The sequence below is a fragment of the Lepidochelys kempii genome, chromosome 5, assembly GCF_965140285.1.
Source record: "Lepidochelys kempii isolate rLepKem1 chromosome 5, rLepKem1.hap1, whole genome shotgun sequence".
Lineage (NCBI taxonomy): Eukaryota > Metazoa > Chordata > Testudines > Cheloniidae > Lepidochelys > Lepidochelys kempii.
In genome coordinates this window covers 32,113,452-32,136,721 of record NC_136384.1, presented here as the reverse complement: position 1 = coordinate 32,136,721, position 23,270 = coordinate 32,113,452, and the positions used below count along the sequence as shown (strand labels likewise).

At 38.9% G+C, this 23,270-nt stretch overlaps 1 protein-coding gene across 1 annotated transcript in view; it reads left to right on the top strand.

Annotated features, from left to right (window-relative positions):
• Positions 1 to 21,615, top strand: part of EMB (embigin) — a 28,382-nt gene extending 6,767 nt beyond the window's left edge. Inside the window, exons 3-10 of the mRNA XM_073343908.2 lie at positions 695 to 784; positions 3,270 to 3,462; positions 5,593 to 5,681; positions 10,618 to 10,745; positions 13,626 to 13,908; positions 14,968 to 15,001; positions 17,986 to 18,061; positions 19,361 to 21,615. Of these exons, the coding sequence (XP_073200009.1) occupies positions 695 to 784; positions 3,270 to 3,462; positions 5,593 to 5,681; positions 10,618 to 10,745; positions 13,626 to 13,908; positions 14,968 to 15,001; positions 17,986 to 18,043 (875 nt within the window). The 3' untranslated portion in view covers positions 18,044 to 18,061; positions 19,361 to 21,615. The remainder of the gene's footprint in view (positions 1 to 694; positions 785 to 3,269; positions 3,463 to 5,592; positions 5,682 to 10,617; positions 10,746 to 13,625; positions 13,909 to 14,967; positions 15,002 to 17,985; positions 18,062 to 19,360) is intronic.
• The last annotated feature ends 1,655 nt before the right edge of the window (positions 21,616 to 23,270 follow it).

Sequence of the window (23,270 nt, the reverse complement as noted above, 5' to 3'; positions counted from 1 at the left end):
GAAAAGGCAGCCTCAGAACAGCTCATTGTCTCCTGTCTAATGGCACAGGAGTTTTAACTTCTTATGTGGAAAATCTGGAATTTTCCCCCACCCCCAGTTTCCATTGCAGTCCTTGCCCTATAAAATTCCTTCTATTCCTGCAGGAAGGAAGTGTCTTTTAAACATGAAAGCAATGTTATTTAATAGGATCACTATGCAGAGCAGGAGATTCTCTTCATGATAGGAGGAATTTTTATGGACCAGGGATGTAATCCTGACTCCATTGAAATCAATGTGAGTTTTGTCATTGATTTTACCCCAGGACTGTATGTCTAGTCGTGGTGATTCTTATTTTCACTGTAATCCCAGCTATTCATAGAGGACCCATTTCATCAAGGTGCTTAACTGCATTGCTGAATCAAGTCCTAGCATAGCTAGATATTCCACTTGTCATGGTCATGGCTACAGTGTTGTAGCAAGAGCCAGCGGGCAGAAATTAACATTTTAAAATGGCATAATAATAATGATGATCTCACGCCACCACTAATTTCATATTCTGACAATTATGGCAAAAAAGCTGAGTGGAAATTAGTCTTCTATAATGTCCCTGCATTTCTATTAAGATTATTAAAATAAACAGTTACAATATATCAATAACACTCTGCTGAATAATGACAGCTGTATGATAATCACTTCAACTTTTCTTTTTTGATAGGTTCACATCTCACCACACAAGATTTTAATCAGCAGACTGAGGAGACTGTATCTAATCTCACATTAGCGGTGTATAGCATATCCATAGATGGTAAATGTGCTTATTCTTCACCCTGTAGCATGTTTAATGTTAGAATTATTTTTCCAGTTATTCTGTAACATCAAATGGCTGTGGTGTTACAAAATTATTTGCTTGTACTGCTTCATCTTTATGCCTAAAATGTATTTAAGGTAGGCATGTCTCTTATCCACAGTTTAACTAGTAATAACACAGTAGGCAAAATCTTACACTACATGCCTTCTAGGAGAGAAAAGAATAATAAGCTTGGCCCATTATTCATTGTTATTCCATTCTAATAGCCACTTATGCTGCAGAAAATCAGACTCAGCATTTTATTAAAAACACAAGTTGGAGAAATAAGTATTTTGTCTTCTTTGCTAGGAATGACAAAATGTGTGAACCATAAATCACTTTAAGGCGTGGGAAATACACTGTTCTAGTGAATCCACCTATAGATAAGTTTAGGGCATACTGCACCTTGCAGGAGACACTCGGCATTTCACAGGAGTGGGCACTCTGGGAGGATGAACGGAGAGCCACAGATGGATCATGTAAGGCAGAAACTTCCAGTTACCGAACTGGAAGCTATAACAAATTAGTAGCAGAAACAAAAACCCCAAGCCATCCCCAACTATAGCAGATTAAAATAGACAGCGGTTTCTAAGTGTCCAATTCCACAAGGTGTTGAGCATCCTCAACTTCCATCGGGTGAAATTCATGCCGTACATTGGGCCAGTGTAATATTTTGAAGGCTGAACTGGGATGGAAGTGATGCATAGACCTTGTGCTAGACTTCCATGTGAAGCCACTAGAGTTTAATATTTCACTAACAGTTATCTCTATCTTTTTACATCTCTCAGTACATTTTCCTCTAGCTACTCAGATGCTATGGTGATTGGCACTATAGAAATTCCTGCATCTAACACCAGAGAAGTATAATTTCCCATTCATCTGGAGTGCAGCATTTTAAAAATAACAAATCTTGAATGTCACTCATATTGTTTTAGCCTTCATGATTCATCTGATTGCAAAATTTACACTAATATCCATTTGAAGAATCACCTTGATTCTTGATTATACACAAATCTGGCAGATTTAATGCTCTTATTATATTTTTGCATCTAAGAGATGTCACCAGAAATAGATAGTTATTTTTAGTAAATGGATTGTGGTTATGACTCCACTCTCCTACAGAAGAAAACACAAGACCTAGGCCTTATACTTAAAGTTTAATATTCCTTGATCTGGGGCTTTAACATTCCACCTGTGGAATTTTAAGCTCCCTTGATCTGTAAGCCTCAAATGCCTATGTCAAAAGCATATTAAAAAAAAGTGTTTTGTGGTGAGGCCTTGTGTGCCTTGGAATGATGCTTTTCCATTTCCTGTGTTGTATCTTACTTGACTCTTAGATTCCAATTTCTCTGATGAACTAGTGGGGCATGCTTTATGGCTTCCTTTCAACCGCTGTTCTTCTCAAAAAGGAGTTGAGTTGTGCAATGCAGTGCAACTCTTATATGCAAGGTATGCTGCAGGGTATGCTCCCAGAGAGCAGAACTCCATCAGACATACAGTCAGGCCAACAGCAGTTAAGGCAGCAGGCCAAGAAGGAAGGTGCAAGGATGGAATGCAATGTCAACACAGGGCTTGGGGATATGAAGATTTATTTATATCTTTCAGGATCAAAAGGCTTGTTGTTCACATGGTTTTTCAACCTGTAGAAAATGTCTATTTGCAGTCAAAACCCTTTTGGTTCTGCAAATCATTACACCCAAAAGGAACTGGTTAAAAGCCAAAAATGTGTCATTTTCACTGTGGATATGGGAATGTTCTCACATTGCCGCTTGCACTATTGGTAGTTTGCCATTGGGAAAGCAGCAACAGCAGCAGCAGATGGATCTAAAGATAGCTTAAACAACACATGATCAGCTCAAGCAACAGTCGTGTTGGGGCCTGATTCAGCAGCATTGAATTTGGGAGTTTTGCTGTTGACTATCTAAAACTGTAGGCCCAAAAGGACCAGAGTGTGGAATTTTCAAAAGCACCTAAATGTCTTAGGAGTACACATACTATTGACTTTCAGTGGGATGTGTGTGCCTAAGTGACTTAGGCACACAAGCAAAACAGTCACATGTGTGACCCCCAAGACAGTCACACATACTGGACACTTTTGAAAGTGACAACCATAGTCTCTTTTGTAATTTAAAGCTCTGGTTCTATGGTCTTACTTACGCAAAGCACTCTTTTCTCCATTAACACTGTCTTAAAGGATAGTTGCTTAAAACTGTGGTTCTGTCCACATTAGGCAGCATATATATGAAAAAATGGGGCCAAATTCTGCCTTCATTTATGCTGGTAAAATCCAGATTAATTCCATTGCTGTCAGTGCAGTTATTCTGTATTTTCACCAGTGTAAATGAAACCAGAATTTGGCCCAATAATTGAAAGATATCCCAACCCCCCAAAAGGAAGTATTATGTTTCCTTCAGATAATTTCATCTGTTTTATTCTTTGATAGGGTTTTCCAGTGCTCCAGAGGAAAAAAATGTGATATTATACAGTCCAGCTAACATTGCACTCTCGTGTGACTTGACTCGCCCATCCACTGATTCAGGAACTGTTGAAGTGATGTGGAAGAAGGATAATGAAACAGTCAAAAGTAGCAATGTCACCGTTAATGAAACCAAAAATGTCTGGAGTACTCAATATACGTGAGTCTTCTTTACAGTTTGTCTGGCACAACTGAAGGAATTAAATCAAATACATATGTTGTTGGGTAACCATTATCAGCTTGGGCTGTATGTGCTGTAGTATATCTGATGAAAAATGTTTTCCATGTAAAGGTGTGATATCTATAAAACCAGGTATGTTACAAAAGATATAGACATTAAAAAGGTCACATTGAATGAGGAACAATTCCATGACCCATACATGGGAGCCAAGGATTATGTAAGGGGTTGGGGTTAGCTCTGTCGCTTCTTCCTGGCTTGAGGTAGTTCAGTCCCCTCTCCTCTCTGTCTGGTAAACAGAGGACCGCTCCAGGCAGCGGAATCTGAAATGGGAGTAGTAGGCGGAGATGGTGCCTGGCTAGGGAGGAGAAGTTGGTTTTCCCTTCGCTCAACTAACTAGAGCAGCCTCTATACCAGTGTTTTTTAAAGTTTGGGTTGTGACCCAGTACTGGGTCATGGCATGTAAGGCACTGGGTTGCCTTGCTCAGCACCCAGGGACCCTAGCGGCTCTGGTCAGCACCTCAGACTGGGATGTTAAAAGTCCTGTTGGCAGTGCTGCCCAGCTAAGGCAGGCTAGTGCCTACCTGTTCCAACCCTGCACTGTATCTCGGAAGCAGCCAGCAGCAGGTCCGGCTTCTAGGCAGGGAGGCCACGGGGCTCTGCACACTGCCCCTGCCCCGAGCACCGGCCCGGCCAATGGGAGATGGGAGGGGGCGGTTCCTGCGGGTGAGAGCCGCACGGAACTGCTTGCATGCTTCCGCCTAAGAGCCGGACCTGTTGCTGGCTGCTTCTGGGGTGCAGCACAGTCTGCAATGCCAGGCAGGAAGCCTGCCTCTGCACCCCGGCTGCGCTGCTGACCAGGAGCTGCCGGAGGTAAGGCCACGCCCCAACCCCATACCCCAATCCCCTGCCTCAGCCCTGAGCCCCCCTAAAACCCGGAGCCCCTTCCTGCACCTCAAACCCCACATCCCTGGCCCCACCCCAGAGACCAGAGCCCTGACCTCCTCCCGTACCTCAACCCCTTGCCCCAGCCCTGAGCGCCCCCAAACCCAGAGCCTCTCACTCCTGACCCCATCCCGGAGCCCTCTCCCCCGCACCCCAACCCTCTGTCCCAGCCCTGAGCCCCTCCCACAGCCCAAACCCCTTATCCCCAGCTCCATTGGGTCATGGGCATCAACAATTTTCTTCAACTGGGTCCCCAGAAAAAAAGTTTGAAAACCACTGCTCTATATTACCTGTTAGCCTCTCTTCTAAACCACCTGTATTCACTACCATGGGAAGAAGAGATGGAAGAGCTCTTTGCCTTTCTCTTCCCTCCACTCCATCCGCTGCACTAACTCCTCCTCCATATATTGGTGGATATATTTTGGGGGAAAATATTGAACTGTATTTAAATCTTCTAAAAGGGAGTTTTATCAGGTATTTCAAAAGTTTCCAGAGAAGAACACTCTAGAGCCACCATTTTTATAACACTACAAATTCTCCATTGTGGTAGAAATTGGGATAGGGAATATCAGGGTTGTACACATACGCAGCTACCCATTACTGCACATGTGCATGCATAGTCTACACGCGTGACTTCCATACTGGCTGTGACAGAGCCAAATGGGAGTCCAGCACTTGCTCTACTGTATGACATCCCTTTAAAAATTATTCTGTAGGGTGATCTACAGCTGCAAAATCCATAGGCTTCATGATGATGCATAGACTTTAAGGCCAGAAGGAACTCATATTGTCTGACTTCCTGCATAACACAGGCCTTAGATTTCACTCAGTAAACTTGCATGTAACCCAGTAACTTGTGGTTGAATAGAGCATTTAGAAAGACATCCTGTCTTGAGAGTGTATCTATGTGTGAATTTGTGAAATACAGAAAGAGTACAATATATGTGCATATTCACCCATGCATACATTTTCTAATTTTTATATTTCATAGAGTTTATTTATTCTCTTTCTGTCAGACTGCATGAAACCTGAACCCAACCCTTTTAGCAACTTGTATTTCATGTTCCAGTACTAATATTTTCTAGTTTCCTTTTTTTCTATAAGTGTCTAGTATCTTAAATGTGAGACAGCAAAGATATAGGCATTAATTATTTTGCTTTTTTTTAGGTTGAAGATCAGAGATAAAAACCAAATGGGAAATTACACTTGTGTTTTTAAAAGGGACCAAGAAGTTAAAGCCACATTTCATTTACATGGCAAGTTGTATTAACGTTGGTTGTTTCACTTGAAAATCATATAAACATTAATAGATTATAAGGCAAGAAGGGACCATTGTGATCATCTATTCTGACCTACAATATAACACATTGAACTATAATCATAGTTGGCTAATCATATTAATAATTGGCCATTAAAGCTGAAAACCGTTATTATTTCTTTATGGTTAAAACTATAGCAGTAGTTGCTAAGCCTCTTAAGCTAAGGGTATGTCTATACTACCTGCTGGATTGGCGGGCAGTGATTGATCCAACGGGGGTCGATTTATCATGTCTAAACTAGACGCGATAGATAAATCGACCTCCGAGCGCTCTCCTGTTGACTCCAGTACTTCACCAAGGCGAGAGGCGCAGGCGGAGTCGACGGGGGAGCGGCAGCAGTCGACTCACCACAGTGAAGACACCGCGGTGAGTAGGTCTAAGTACATTGGCTTCAGCTACGTTATTCACGTAGCTGAAGTTACATAGTTTAGATTGATCCCCTCCACCCCAGTGTAGACCAGGCCATAGTGAGAATCTTGAGTAATTATCCATGCTAGCCCTTCCAAAGATATGAAATGAAGAGTTTTGAACAAAGGCTAACCTTTTATTTAACAATGGATTAAATTAGTTCCTTCCTTTTAGTTCCTTTCTTTACATGGAAAAGGCTAAAAGAGGGTGTAAGCCTAAATTCTGAAGTGCCCAGCTTGAGGCATCTTAAAGTGGTCTGATTTTCAGAGTGGAGGCTCATTACTCTTAGAAAAATCAGACCTCTTAATGGTGTCTCAATTTAAACATTGCAAAAGACATTGAGGCAACCAAATCACTAGTCACTTTTGAAAATGTAAACCTCAAAACATAATTGAGTTTAATAGGAAAATCACTAGTGACTGGTACAGTTGAGACCGATCTGGGATAAATTCAGATTTGGATGAATATTGGCAATTTCAGATTCAAATGAGCATTTGCGAATTTACAAAGAATATATATATATATATATATATATATATATATATATAAAAAAACACATATATTTGCAATCTATTTGAATAGACTGTATTAGTGTGTCCATTAAATATATGCATTTTAGAATATGTTAGAAATTTTAGGATGTACCCTAAATACTGGCAGGTGAAATTCAGTTGACTGAGAAACAGGTAAAATGGACTGTAAAATTTAGTGACATTTAATCCAAAAGACATTCTGCCCCTTGCTAACTTTTGGAGCCATTAAAATGAAAAGAGATGCTCAAATAAGGAAATGTAAAGTGCTCTTGAGGAGCTCCCCTACCCTCACCACCCAAAACCAATAAGCAAGCAAGCAAACAAACAAGAAAGAGGTTAGCACTCACTGGTTTGTTAAGAAAACCAGTGGAGCCAGTATGCAGCACTGGGTAGAACTCTGCTTGGAGACATTCTTTAAAATAAAAAAAATAAACCATACAGAACTTGTAATCGGTGGGGCCAGAAACCAGCACAGCTCCAAGGAAATCAGTGGAACTCTGCTGATTTACATCAGCTGAGGACCTGGCCACATAACTTTGAAAAAATAAAAAAGAAGAAACTTTATCCCTTACACTGCAGTCTTTCATAGAAGCACGACATCTGCTTTCAAATCTCCAACCACTGGAGAGCAAGACTGCTACAGTGCAATTACTTCTGGGTTGATAATGAAAGAAAGAAAGAAGCATAGTGTTTTATTCAAACTCTCTTTCATCGTCTGAAATGGCAATATATTTTTTCATTATGAGCATCTGAATAAGTTTTAGCTGAGTGCCTATTCTAGTGTGTATTTTAAATAGGCCAAAGGAACTCTTATTCTTTTGAAAGTATAAAATAGCTACTGCGAAAAGTTAATCAGAGAAGTCACCTCTGTCAAAACACGATGAATAGGCACTGGTTGATTTATCACCATAAGATGGGAGAATTGCTTCAGAATGGTCAAGAGCTGCCACTTTTGATGCTATAAAAGCTGCTGATTTGACATGCTCTCAGATTGATGCCAATATGCGGGAAATGGGGAAAGAGTGAGATCTGAATCTTCCAGTTGCTAATGTGGTGAGAATAATTTCCAGATCACAAGCAATGACAGATATGCTAGTACATCTGATTGCTAAACACTGTGGTTTAAAGTCCACACGACTAAAATTAACTCCATGATTACAAACAAGGGATGAATTTAGCACTAACAGCACTTAAGCTTGAATGCTAGAATTCTGTGAAAAAGACCTAGGGTGAAATCCTGGTCCCACTGAAGTCAATGACAAAACTTCCATTGACTTTACTGGAGCCAGGATTTCACCCAGGGTGCCTACAAGAAATAACAGGAATGTAAGAGAAGCTAAGAGAAAGAGATTATAGAGACCATAGGATCTAACACTCAGAGAGTGCTCTAATGTATTCATTAATATTAAATGTCCACACAACACATATACATATCTACAATAAGCAAGAAGATATAGGAGCATCAGGATCCTGGGCAAACGTAGGCAGGACTAGTTTCAGGAGTTTGGGGTCCAGAAACTGAAGCTAGAGGTCAGAGCCAGTATCAGGGTCAAGAGTGAAGCTGAAGGTCAAGCTGGAGTCAGAGTGAAGAGTCAGCCAAGGGTCAGAGCCAGACTTAGGAATCAGGCCAAGGATCAGAACCAGGTATTGGGGGCTGTGTTAGGATTCCAGGGGTCAGAATCCAAGTCAGAGCACGGTCACTACTAGGTGTTCAGCAGCAGGGCAGTCATGACAGCCAGTTCAGGATCCACACTGTAATTTGAACACTTCTTAGTACACCTCTGCGGATTGTTGGTCAAAAGGAGGAGCTAGCTTATATCTGCCACTGATGTAGTGTGGGGATGTTTGTTACCTAGTTCCCCTCCAAGCCTGAGTTCAAATCCTGCTGTTCCTTAAAAGGAGAGGTTTATTTTTCAGTTGTAACTGTTCATCCTTATTTAGGGCTATATTGTGGCTCCCCACAGGAAGGGAGCAATCTAGGACTTTAAGCAACACAGCATTCTAACCCTAGTGCAAGTAGAGGTGGGCAAAGTCATTGCCTACTGAGCACCCCTTCTGCCTCCAAGGCGCTGCAAAAGTGGATCAATTTGGTAACGGCCACTGCATTTCCCTGAGCTGTAATTCTGTGTGTCCTTCAAGAAGACCATGCAAAAGCCTGGGCGAAGACTCCAAACTCTCTTCCCTGCATGAATTATGTGTATGGCTTCCCTGATGTATAGTGTTAGTCACATAAACTGCCAGTGGCAGCTGTACTTGTAATACCTAGAACTATATTCTGCCATTGCATGCGAAAATATTTCTTAATTCAGTAAAAATCCTCTGGAAGAATACAAGCATTTTCAGATTTTTTTACTCAAATTTGCCACCTTTATTATTTGTACCAGTTCCTTTGCTCTGATCTTTTAGTTTTGTTTTTGCCCTCTTCTCCCAAATTGCGCAGGATTGGCAACAGTTTTTACTGATACTGTCCCTTTTTACTAAAACAGGCTAATGAGTAAAGTTACTCTGACTTTAAAGGCCCTTTTTAAAGATATAATGAGTAAAATATGGAATGATGGTACACGGTGACAGCTGGATTGGTGTACATTGCTAACGTGTGTAACAACTAAGCTTCCACTAGTAAGACTCATCTAGAATTGAGCAAGTAGTGAGAAATGTTCTTGAATATTCATTTGAATTTTTTATGAATTCTCTTCAGTCACATTTGCACACTTTTCTGCAATCACAGAGTATGCAAGCAATCACATTATACTAGCATGAATGCTCCTGGAAAGTGAATTTGAAGACTTCAAGCTTGAATACTCACAGAAAGTGAATATTACATTTATTTATTTAAATTGAAACAGAAAACGTATAGAATTTAAACTCATCCTATTAAGGAAGAGAAAAAAATTACTTGAGGCAAATCTTCAGCTGTTATAAATTATCATAGCTCCATTGAAGGCATGGATCTGGCCTGTTATGTCTTGTGTGGTGACGTAGCATCACTAAGCACGTCATCTCATATTCCAAATAGCAAGGCAGAGCCAGTGAAATGTAAGAAATAAAATACATTTGAGAAAATCATGATCGGCTAGTAGACATTCCAAGAACAGGAAAAAAAGAGGTGACATTCATCAGATAAATGATCTGTCATGGTTTATTTGCTCAGTTCTAATTATATCGGGGGTGCAGCAATATGTTCAACAGAGGATATGGGCTTCTGGGAAGGCTTTAGGTCATCTAGAATGATGATAAAATTATAGCACAAGTAATTCCAAATTAACATCTTATTCATTGTTTCTTGTGGCCCCGTACTGTGTCTTGCAGGCTTGGGCTGGCACTTCACTTGGCATCTACATCTAGTAGTCTTTGAAAGTATAACATTTCCATCACCCCTTCATTTTTTTCAATCAAGATGAAGTGAAAACTGTTCTGAAGCAATATTTCTCAGCACACAAAACTGACCAAATACTATTATTTTATGTTACTATAGTCTGAAAAGAAGTCTTGCAGTTTTGGAAATTATATGAATTTTTATGCTTAGCTTATGTATTCATATAGATTGTAGCAGAATCTGAATCATGGATTTCTCACAGATGGGTATGGGGGTGGGAGGGTAGAAATACCACAAGTCAGTTAATACTTTAGCTTTTAAAGTTAATTTATGATAGCTACTGCACTGATGCCAAATCCTGCAACTGCTCTGCAAGCAGAATTCCCATAGATATCAATAAAAATTCTGTATGTGGAACACCAGCCAGAAGTAACCCTTACATAGTTCACACATTAGAAGCCATATGCTATACAATGGTTTGCAAATTAACTGGGGATATGAAAAGAGAATGGACTTGCTACTAATACATTCTTAAAAATTAAAAGCTTTGATGTGATATATATTTCAGTTAAAACCCTTAGAGCTAACTTAGTAAATTTTCTCTATTTATTCTTAGTACCTCAGATTGAAGGAAAAGAACATCACGTAGTCAGTTATGTAGGAGATTCTGTTACTCTGGTATGTAAAAGTATCAAATATGTTCCCATCAACTGGATCTGGTACATGAGTAATGGAAGTGACAAGGTAAGATTTCCCTTAATTGATCACACAAAACAATGAAACAATTGATTGCAAGCACATTGTCATTTTGCAGGGTATAATTAATTCATGCTTTGTAGACCTACAGCAGCTTTCACAAATCCTACCTTATCCTTTAGATAGAGTTGATATGAATTCACCCAAATGATAAAACTATAATCTATCAGTATCGGACATCATAGATATCTTTACTGAGGACCTGCACCATATGATTACGCAATCAAATGTACTCAAAACAAATCAGATGGGTGGGCCCAATCCTGAGGTGTTCACTTTATCCACATTCAGTCAAAACTTCTGTTGACTCCTGTGGGATCTTTTTCTGAATAGGAACCGAGAGACATAGTGTCCTCCATAGGGAAAAATATGTATTATTCATTCAACTTACAATTTCCTCCTAATCATCCTGTTGTGGGACCTATTTAGCCATCTCTCTTAATCCTCAGGAGTCCGGAGGGCAGGCGTTTTGTATGAAGTCCAATGGCTTCACAGTATTTCCAGTGTCTCCACAATATACCCTGGGTTACCTTTTTGTTCACGCAACATGGCTTCTCTTCAGAACCCATCTAGAGATGGTCTCCCACCTTGTTGCTGTCTAAAATAATCTCTCAGATTTTTTGCAACACAGAGGGGAAGGAAGCACAAGGTAATGCCGAGAGCATAATCATTGTCTTATACTGCTGTATCACCACTGGTGTGAGGAATGATGTCCTGGAAGACATCTGTGACGATCTGCCTGAACTATCCACAACTGTGGAGCTGAAGACCTATGGGAAGATCACTGCTTCCACATTTCCACACCATCCATCCTTCCCCTACAGCATCTGTCTTCTAGGAGAATTATGGTGGAGCCCAGGGTCCTGAATAAGGACCACTACAGTACATTTAGGGCAGATATTTAATTTTTCAGTAGCTTGGATAACTCTATATAGGAAAGACAGGAGGCTTTAGTTTCCTAACAAAGTTTAACTAAAATGCAGAATCAAGTTATCTTGATTTTTATCCATTCGGGATGACTAAGACAAAAGAAGGTAAGTGTTCTGCCCAACTGTATACAGTAATTTAGAAGTACAGCCTTGATTAGAACCCAAATCCATATGACTCCTTGCTCTAATTTCTAGACCAACCCAGCCACATTAACCCTTACAGCTATAATGTTCCTTAGTCATTTATACCAGGTCTCATCCTAAGTAATAATTAGGACTGATTACATTTTTCATTTTTGCCAACTTTTCGCTTTGATGATTGATCAGTTTTTAACCTGGAGATGTTATTTAAGTGGCCATCACACTCTCCCAATTCCCATTATTTACAAATACTTGAATTCACATGTTTACACCAGTGTAGCTCCACTGACTTCAGTGGAGATAAGCCAATTTACATCAGCTGAAGATCTGGCCCAAAGTTTCAACATCAAAGAAACTGTGCCAGTGAGTGGGCAAAATGCAAAGGACAGCAACAAATGAAGTTGATCAAAACAAAAATGTTGATCACATTCGGAAAATAATGTATGTTCTGAGACCAAGTCCTGAAGGTGCTGAGCACTTCCAACTCTTATTTTAGTTAATAGGCCTGATCGTACATCAGTGAAGTCAAAAGCAAATCTCCTATAGAGTCCGGCAAGTGCCAGAAGATCAGGCTCAAGGGATGCATCAAGTACTCAACGCTTCCCATTTTCTATCCCTGAATACGTGTAGTTTATCTGCAGCTGTACCACCTCAGGCAGTATTATTGTCAGATCACATAAACCAAGCAGGGTTGGGCCAGGTTAATAATCTCCAGGGAAAAAACAAATGCTGGTAGAATCAATGTTGGTAATTCACTAGACTGAATTCTACCTTCAGAGTCATGCATGAACTAACTGCTCAGTGAGGTGTTATGGGGATGCACAAAAGAGGCATTTTAGCCAGGCAGACTGATGATCCAATAAGAATTTAATCAGGAATGAGCACTGAGTCTGCCAAAAGTGCAATGGTATTTTTAAGTGATCAAGAACAAGGTGTTACATCTCATCCAGAAGCGAGCACCTCTAGGAGAACACTGAGCAATTAATTCACTGATGACTTTGAAGGTACAATTCAGCCTGGTCTACACTAGGAATTTACACTGGTATAGATAGCTATGTCTACACCCCTGGGAGACGTAGCTATAATGACTTAGCCCCCAGTGTAGACAGTGCAAGGTCGACGGAAGAATTCTTCCATCGACCTAGATACTGCCTCTCAGGAGCGTGGATCACCCACGCCGATGGGAGAATGCCTCCCGTCGGTGTGAGCAGTGTCTATACTGGAGAGCAATACCAGCGCAGCTGTGCCGCTGTAGCATTTTAAGTGTAGACAAGCCCTGATTCTTGTAGCACTTTTGTTTTCCTTGGAGTTGCCTAGCTAAAATTCCTCTTATTTGAACTAAATAAGGTATTCTTTCTTCACCTGTGCTGTTATGTATTGAACTGAACAGTTGTGTACTGTGGCTGTGTGGACATAGCTTGTAATTAGTCTATAAAGCAGGGATGTCAAACTTATCTTGGAAGAAAGGGAAAAATTCTATGTTTAATTATTATCTGTGAGCTGGGATATAAATTCAGGCCTATACGCGCCACACAGTGCCAAGTGAAATGCCCACTGGTATCACTTAATGGTTTACACAGATATCTAGAGGAGCATATGGTCTTTGTGCAGTAACTAAATGTTCACTTACTATTATTTAGTGCCTTTTCTTGAATTGATCATATGCAACACCATTTAATGTTATAACTAACATTACCTGTTGTAAATACAGGGATTTTCCACTTTCAAAGTATAAAGGATTTTATTAAACATTTTTGACAGTGCAATCATATAATTTTCAAATATCTTTTTATATTAGGTTGCTGTTAATGATTCTTTGATGCCAGATAAGTATATAATCGATGAAAAATATGCCAACATAACAAAACTCAAGATTCTGAAGATCTCAGAGAAAGATGATAGATCATACTGGTGCCAAGCTGTATTTAAACTAGGAGAGAGCAAAGGGAAAGTATCCCTTAAAGTTCTCACCTATATGACACCACTCAAACCATTTCTTGCAATAGCTGCTGAAGTTATTATTTTAGTAGCCATTATTTTCCTGTATGAGATGTACTCCAAAAAGAAACAGAAGCATGCAGGTATGATCTCTTTGTTTGTTTTTTTAAGTAACACTTATTGCACTTTGTAATACTATAATCTGTTAGATACAGAGGCATACTCTACACACCGTTTCAATTTAAATTATAGTCAAGGACAAAATGTGGCTCCTAATTCTGCATGATAGTTGTCTATATATTTTTCTCTAAATGAAAATATCTTCTTTTGAGTATTAATCATTATTTCAGTTTTAATTTCCTAATATTTAGGGTCAAATTCATGTCCTAAATGCTTTTAGTAGGGACACAGGTGCCTATATAGGGTCTAATCCAACCTTACTCACACAAGTAAAATTAGCAGATAAGGATTTCAACGATTGATTTTAAATGCTCCCAGAACAGTGAGTGCACAAACACTCACAGGCACTGATGGAGATTACTCATGTCAAGAATATTATAGTGGAGAGGGGGAAGGTAGCAATGTATTAAAACAAAATGCATTGATCGCAGCCCCTGTGCACAAATATCCCTTTCAGATATCCATTCTGTGATATGAACTGGGACAGACCTGCAGAGTGTGATCTCAGTGGATTTTGGAATAGGATGCTTAAGTTGAATTCCATAGTTTAGTGGTGACTTTTTAGGCATTTGCATAACCTGAGGGCTGAATTTATCCCCAGGGTCTGAAAAGTTAAAAGCACGTATATGTGACTCAAACTGCCATGTGTTCAGGACAACTGATGGGATGTAACTTAAAAGTCACTTCTGTACAGAGAAAAAGCTCAATGCTCAGTTTTATAAACTGTTGGAGATTCCCCAAACTTTCCTAAAATGAGAAGTCTGTAGGAAATTCAACAGCTTAATCTTAGGCAGGATACAGGAAGGAATTTTGAACAAAAGGGAGAATAGTAAAATTGTACTTCAGCTGTGTATCTTGTATGCCGATTAGTATAGAATTTCCTTGTTTACTGTTTTACTGATTCTTTTATATGTTAGACAATTAATTTATTATAAAAATGAAGTGAAACAGTTTTCAGTGTCAAATAACTTCTTAACAGTAAACACATAATATAATAACATACAGTTTTCTTTGTCCCACAGAAGATGAAAAAGAATTTGAACAAATTGAGCAACTGTAAGTAGTGACTAATATTTTTACAATACTTAGACTGTACTAACATTTAATGGAATATTAAATAACTTTGAAACTAGGTAACTTAGAGCCAAGAAATATATATTGCTCTTAACATAAGATATTGTAAGGTATAAGTATGAATGCCAAAGTATTGTTTTAATTTCATTTCCTAATACATCCCTAGCTCCCAGTTCTCTGTAAGTCCAGCATTTGTAAAATGCTGCCATCTTCCCTCTTATATATTTTGTTGGGTTTTTTTTTTGGTGGTAGGGGGTGTTTTCATTTATTGTTTATCACAGAATCGACCTGGTAGAATGGCCTGATACTGTTCCCATCAAAGATTATTCAGGGTGAGGGAGATAATTCTCAGATAGAAAACTCGTCCAGAATGTTTCCGTCCATTCACTTGTACTGTGTTTCTAGTTTAGTCTGCATTATGGGACACACAAGGCTCTTCTGTATATAGTACATGAAAGACCCTTCATACAGTAGAACTGGTGTGGGTAGGTTTTGTGGTGGGGGGATGGGGTGGTGATGATTTGGGGAGCTTTTATTGGGAGTTAAGATCACCATGCCACCATGGTAGAGGATTTTTAGGGAAGGTCATGGGCAGGAGCTGAGGTTATGAAGCTAGTTCGATGCACTAGCCAATTTCCCATCCATGCAGTGTAGCAGAGTACACCAGCCACAAGAAGTACTGCAACACTGTGACTGAAGAAGTAGGTGGGAGGCAGCTCGGCTGCTGCTCTGTAGCTTATGGGTGAATTCCTTCTCCCAGAGGGTTATGGAACTCTGGATGTACAGTAAAGACAAGCTTTAGCCTTCTTTGATACCCATGCTTATACCAGGATTAATGTACTAGTTTATTGAAATAAACTATAATTACCTTAAAAAGCACAATAACTTTCCCCAAACTCCTCCACTGGCTTCCCATTTATTTAAAGATCCTATTCAAAAGTATTCTTCCTTTCATGGAGTTGCTCTAGGCTCCCATGAACTTTGTTTTTCTCTACTCCACTCTTCGCTCCTTCCATTCATCAAGAGCTTGGTCTCCTCTTTGTCCTTCTATATGATGTCCACACTGCTGATGCAAGCGCCTTTTCCTCTACCTCTCCTACCATCTGGAGCAGTCTCCTGCTCATCCCCCTCCCACACATTTCCAAAGGCAGCTAAAAATATAGTATTTTCTTCCTTGATTATACCTCTTAGTTCCTCTTTAGTGCTGCTGTTATTTATTTAACTCTGTAATTATGTTGATTACTCTGGAAAGTGTTTTGGGATACCAAGGGTATGTCTTATGTTGAGGATTGAGTAGCTGTGTTAGCTTTACATTGCTGTACTTTCATCACAAACAATCCAACTGAAACTGGGATTCATTGTTTTTAAAAGAGAAAAAAATAAGTTCTTACTCGTAGTATATAAAATGCACATTATTTTCACTGGAAAGCCTGCAAAGTCTCCTTTGAAGCCATTTGATCTTTATTGAATACATTATTTATCTACAAGGTTGGAGTTCTATCCTACTGGATAAATACACAGTTAAGGTGTTTTTATAGTGTGTACTGTTTGTGTGATTGCTAAAGCTCTCTGGTATTAAATTAAGTAGCTATATATTAGTAGCTGTTTAAAGCAAAGAGTTATGTAGCAGATGGCCTGGAATTTTTCCTTTGGAGCCATTCCATCAGAGTCTAACTTTTTGTGATGTGTGTTGCTGTCCTGAATCCTTATGGTTGGTGTCATAAATAATAGTCTCATCAAAAAAGTGTATTGCAAGGGGGACTGGATGGTTCAGGTGTAAGTAATGGGAGAAGTAGAACTTTTTGTCTACACTAGTTAAATCTAGCCCAGGTCTGAGTTGACCAACAGCAGTTAGCTGTATAATAGATGTAGGCACTGTAAGGGGAGACTACATGAAATGAAATGATAGTTTTAGTCCTTTTCCTGCTGGACAAGTGTCCATCACACAAAAACCACATTAACAATTGGTGCTAATGTGCCCCTTTTTAGCACAGTCATCAGAGAGAGGCTAAGGATTGAATGCTATGGAGCCTAAACTACACTCTCGTCCTTAGGTGGTCCCTCCAGAATGGGTTGCGCATATTGGAATCATATTTTCATTGCCTGTAGTGTAACCATGTTTTTAACAGATAGGACTGGATTCCAGGACTGCCTCTTTGACATTCTTCATAAGAACAGATTTCACTCCCAACTTCAAAAAGAACAAGGGATTTTAAAAACCTTTAGAAAATAGCCACTGAGTAGATTCAGTCCTGTAGCTAGACAAAAACCTTCTTGATTTTCCAGAGTAACAACTGAAGGATTGGGCCCTATATTATTAATATTTAAAAGCTTAACATTTTGGCCCTTTTTAAGCCAAAATACCAGAAACTGATGAACCATACTATACACTGTTTCCTCAGTTTTTGGTGAACTGATGAACCATACTGAACACTTGCAAAATAATTTAATAATAATAAAATCAGTATCTTTCTTATGTTTTGTTTACAGAAGTGTAATTTTAAGTGTGTTTTTATTATACCTCCACTTGGAAACAACACCCTATATCCTGATTTTCAGCACAAAATGAATTTATACTACTGATTTATTGTAGTAGGAACACTGGCACAACCTATTAAAAAAACATTGTAAATTTTTCACTGTAATAATCCTTTCCAAGGGTTTTATGGCTTCAGGAAATGAATGCAGAAAGCATTGTATGGTTAGGCTAGTCACTACCTGATTGGTAAAGGTCTCTGAATAGGTTATTTTGCTATAATAATATTTTAATATAAAATACATATTTGTTCTTTTCCTTTTTCTCATGCCTTCAAGTAATATCACAGTGGAAAAATGTAAAATGCTTTTAGTGCATGCTAGGTAATTAAATCATTGGATTGGGATGAACACTATGATTTTTATTATACAGTCTATGCATGTTAAAAGCTTATTTTGGGTTTTGGATTTAAACTTGTTTCTTTCTTCAGTAAATCAGAAGATAGCAATGGTGTAGAAAATAGCACTACCAGGCACCGAAAAGTTTAAGTCAGTTCCTAAAGGAAGGTAAGTAAAAGAGAAGATATATTAGAGACTTACTAGGCTCTTTATGAGCAGAATATTTCAAAGGACAAAAAAAAATCTTTCTACTGTCCTTATCTAGTACATTTTCAGTATACATTATGTGGGAGTGGCACAGAACTGGAACAAATAATATGTACACCTCATTCATGACTGAAGGGCCCTTTGTATTTAACTCAGAAATCAAGTTCAGTGCTGTTTTCAGAGCTATATTTTAATTCATTATTATTATCTTCATCATTACCATCATAATTACTTTACTACATCTCCATAACACTGTAAATTTGCACAGCACTTTTAAAAAAATGGGGCCCAAACATGAAAAACCCTAATCATGTGAGTAGTCCTTAAATATACCAACAGTCCCATTAAAGTCAGTGTGACAGCTCACTTGTATAAGGACTACTCATATAACTAAGAGTTTGCAGGATTAGGCCCCAAAACAATAGGAGTAGATAGCACAGTGAGGGTAGGGAGTGAAGGAGTCAAGGATAGTGGGAAGGGCAGAGTTCAAAGTAGGTGACATGGCATCAGCAAAAGGGAGCAAAGACAGAGAGGGAGGTAGAGGACCATGAGCAACAGAGAAGAGAGAGAAGTAACAAATTGGTCATTGTGAAAGAAGTGAGTGACAGAAGGGGTAGATGAGAATGCTGAAGGAGTGCAAGTGGTGGTGGTGAGAAAGAGAGGAAATTCAGAGACGGGTTCAACCTTCCTGATTCTTTGCTCCAATCACAGTCCTGGCACAGACTACTTTAACTTGTGCCGACTGGCAATCTTTCCCAATGGATTGTCTGACAGCTGAGGACAATAGTGTGCACTTAGCTACTCCCCCTATTCACCCTTCCTGGAACTTGACGTGTCGTCTTTGACATGGGACATTGGCATTCAAGGTGGCTCCCCTGGCTTTACATTCACTGGCTCTTCCCCCATAATCGAGGACTTGTGGAAGGCTTCCACCCCCTTTGCATTTGAGGACTGGGAAGTGAGTCCCACATGAAGAGAGTGACCAGATCAGAATGAGATTAAAGGTACAATTTTCAAAAGTGCCTAACTGATTTAGGATTCTAAGTCCCCCACTGACTTTCAATGAAACATAGACTCCTAAGGGCCTTGGAAATAGGACTTAGGCACTTCTAAATGTTTTTTACCCCAAATCCAACACTGAGTCAAAATGAAGTTTGAGATCAAATAAAGAAATTAGAGAATGTAAACTGCAGGCATAAAACAATTAATAGAATGCATCTGTGTCAGTAAACAATAATATGTATGTTCTGTTTAATTCAGGAGACTTTAAACCAACAAAAAGGAAATATCATTTGACCATCACAAAACGACAGGAAGATGTACCTGGCTATGCATTTCAAATATCTACAATGCTTCTAATTAGAGCTCATTAGACTTGTAACAAAAATAATGAAGATCTCCTATTCTGCTTTTAAACTATAAACATGAAACTGCCTCTTTGCCAAATAGTTATTCTATAAAGACTATATTGTATCCTGACATTATACATATGTACTCTCAAATGTCTGTTGTTGTGTTTGTGTCTCCTTACTGGTAAAAGTCAATCTTTATGCTACTGAGACTTTCTGGCCTCAGTCCAATTGGTTAAGAAGATTAACCTGTATAATATTTGCGTCCTACATTGGGCCTGATCCCGCATTCATAGATCACCCAACACTTTAGTGATTTCACAGAGTGAGCAGATGATGCAAGATAAGAATCACTATAAGCTGACAGTAAATTTTACAATGTAAGTTCAGATTCACAACGTCTTAGAGAAAATATCTTTTACTGGTAGACAAAGCAAATACAACACACAAAGCCATTTTTTACACCAAAGGAATAATCAAAGAGGGACCTTTATCATATTTTCCACACAATATTAAGGGTTTTATCATTTCCTATGAAGATTCTTAAACCCAAATTTGATTAGCATCATTTGCAATTAGGAAGAAATAGATGGTGAACTCTGGAAATTTAAGATGATGCACATTGCCTTAAGATTTCCTGGCCTAACAAAGAGCCATTTTTTGTACAATAATGTGACATTTTGTACTTTATAAATTATTAAACAAACGAATAAATAAGCTTGACATTAAAAGGTCCTAGCATTGATTTATATATCAAGAGAATTCCCTTACTAGGCAACCTCATGTTTTGACAAAATATCATCACATGTAATGAGTTCAGTTCTGTTCTATCTTTACTAGAAGACAGCGCACCTGAAGTGACCATTTTTGGCCATCCTTTTAGTGGACACTTAAGACAGATTTGTATTGCAAATTTACATATTGCCTTTCATTCCAAAGAATCCCAAAGTGCTATTTTAGGGCAGGAAGTGAATGAAAATAAATAATCTGAAATAAAATAAAAATAACCTGTTACCAATTTAAAATCCAGGGAGAATGTTGTCTACGTGGAATGTAATTAAACAAACTTGAATGTAACCAGAACATTTGGGTTAATGTCCCTACTCTTACGCAAATTGCCATAAAATCTTCAATGACCACAAATTGAGAGGGCTCCACTCTTAGTTCTTATCCAAAAGACAGCATTTCCAGGAGCACTGTTATATGTACCTCTGTGTTGTAGCATCCTTGACTATTCTTTGGTAGAGTCCCATCCAAGTACAGAACAGGTTTAATTCCGCTTAACTCTTGAGATTTGGCAGGATCTACTCCTGGGGAAATTCTGTGCCGCTGTGTACGCGCAGAATTCATGTCCCCTGCAGATTTCCCCCCCACAGAAAATAGATTCTGCCAGGGAGACATTGCAGTTACACCTTTTGCCCTCAAGGGGCTGCTGTGCCACCATAAGAAAGGGCAGCCAGCTGAGGGCCAGAGCAGCCAGCCATGGAGATGGAGGGGGCAGTGGCTGCCTTCCTCACAGCACCCTGCCCAGAGGGCTATCTCAGAAGGCACAGGATATGTGGGGGACAAACAGAGCAGGGCACATGGGGCTGTTGGAGGGAGATCACATAGACTGGTGTTCAGAAGGTTTAGTGGGGGGAACAGACTGGGGTGGGGGCACAGGAGCTAGTGGGGTGACAGTATTGAGCCAGGGGTTGAATGGGATTGGGGGTTGCCGGGACACATGAGGTCAGGTGGGGTGCAGGGACACATGGGGACTGGGGCAGATGAGCCTGCCTGAATGGGAAAGGCTAGGGGTTAGCCAGGATCTGCATGGGGGAGACATCCCAGCCCCTAACAATCCCCCCCTCCAAAAAATACAAACAAGAACCTTGTTCCATACTTCTCCCATCCACACCCAACAACCCTCCAGATTCACTCCCAGGCTCCTTCCCAGCAATTATTTCCCTCTCCCTCAGCTCCTTGGTTATCCCTGACTCCCCCAAGCTTTTGCAATATGTTTCTGTATAGTAATTTAAATGAATTATTACTCAGAGTTCTGTACTGATATGTCAAGTAAGGTATCTATTTGTCAAAAAACATTTCCTGAATCTTTTTTGTTGTCTGTATTGTTACAAACATACTTGCTAGTTAGTATTTTGAAATAAATTACCAAAATAATTGAAACTTGGTGATTATATTGTATTATTTTGACAAATAAAATATGCAGGATTTTTCAGAATTTGAAACTATTGTGCACAGAATTTTTATTTTTTTGGTGCAGAATTCCCCTGGGAATAAGGAGCACAGCACAAAGTGGTATGGCTGCAGATAGCACTATTATATAGCATTGCCATTATGGCTTATGGTATTATCATAGAACAGCTGAGAGTCGTGGCAGTTTAATTTTAAAGTGTGCTAGTTAATTATAGTATGTACTCAGTAAATAAAAAACGTACAAGCTATATAATCAACTACTTTTCTATTGCAAGCTCCTGGTTTTTATTCCACAGAAAATTTAAGAATCCCTTGTTTATACCAAGGGAACATTGTGCATGTTATTTTTCTCCTTCATTTGAAAACAATCATCAAAAACCATTCCCTCTTTGTCCTGATTGTATATTTTAAATAAAATAATAATTTAAGCAAACACAGATAATTATGTGCAAGTTTCCTGTTGCAGGAGAAAACAAAAGCATCTCTTAAAATCTTAAATTGCACAGCCCAAAATGGCCTTTTGTCATTTTGCCCTCGAGAGGGAGAAGGAGAAAAGAAACCACATTAAAACACACCAGGCAGAGAATTGGAAGGGAATAAAACTTCATTTACAATCTTCCTGGGTCTGGAAATTGTAGCTGCTGATTGTATTGTGGGTTGTTGGAAATCGATATCCAGTCTGACCTGTTTTTAAATGAAACTAAAGAATATGAGTTTAATGATTTGTAGCCTAACCAGCACACATTTAAAAGCCTAAATAAAAGCAATGAGCAGAACAGAAGTTTGAAATACTTGGATAAAGATCATTGATAAAGATTTCCCTAGTCCAGATACTGTGCTTAATTATACTCAGCCTCAAACTTTCTGTGTGCTGCACATCAAACCAAAAGCAAAACTTAATTATAGGTTTTTACATGAAATTTTATCATGGTCAGATTTGCATTTATTGTTAGAACAAGTAAACATATATGCAACTTGAGAAAAAAAAAAGAAAATACTTGACTTGCTTCTTGTATATTAATCATCTGAAAATATAACATTCTAAGATTATGGCTTTTTTGTAGAAAGCATAGTAACTAAAAAGTATGATTAATTAAGAAGCTTTGTATTAGATGCTGTATAATGCAGACTGAATATATTTTTTGCAACAAAATAGTGGCATGGATAATATTCTGATAAAGAAAATATCTGAAAAAGCCATTTGTTAGAGATAAGGACAGTTTATTCATGATGATAAACTGTTCTACACAGGGCCTAGTCCTGCGTTGCTGGTGCATTCGAAAGTCACCTTGAAGTTAAGGGGTGAAATCCTGGCCCCCCACGAAAGTCAATATGATTTTGCCATTGACTTTGACTTCAGTAAGGCTAGGAGTGCACTCCAAGAAGTGGAGACTCTGGTCCATTGTGTCTATTGCGTCTATGATATATGTTAATACTATACAGTGTTAATGTAATACTACAAATACAATACAATAAATGCCAAGTAATGCATATTGGAAAACATAATCTCAACTATACATATAAAATTATCTAAATTAGCTGTTACCACTCAAGAAAGAGATCTTGGAGTCACTGTGGATACATCTCTGAAAACATTGATTCAATGTGCAGCAGCAGTCAAAAAA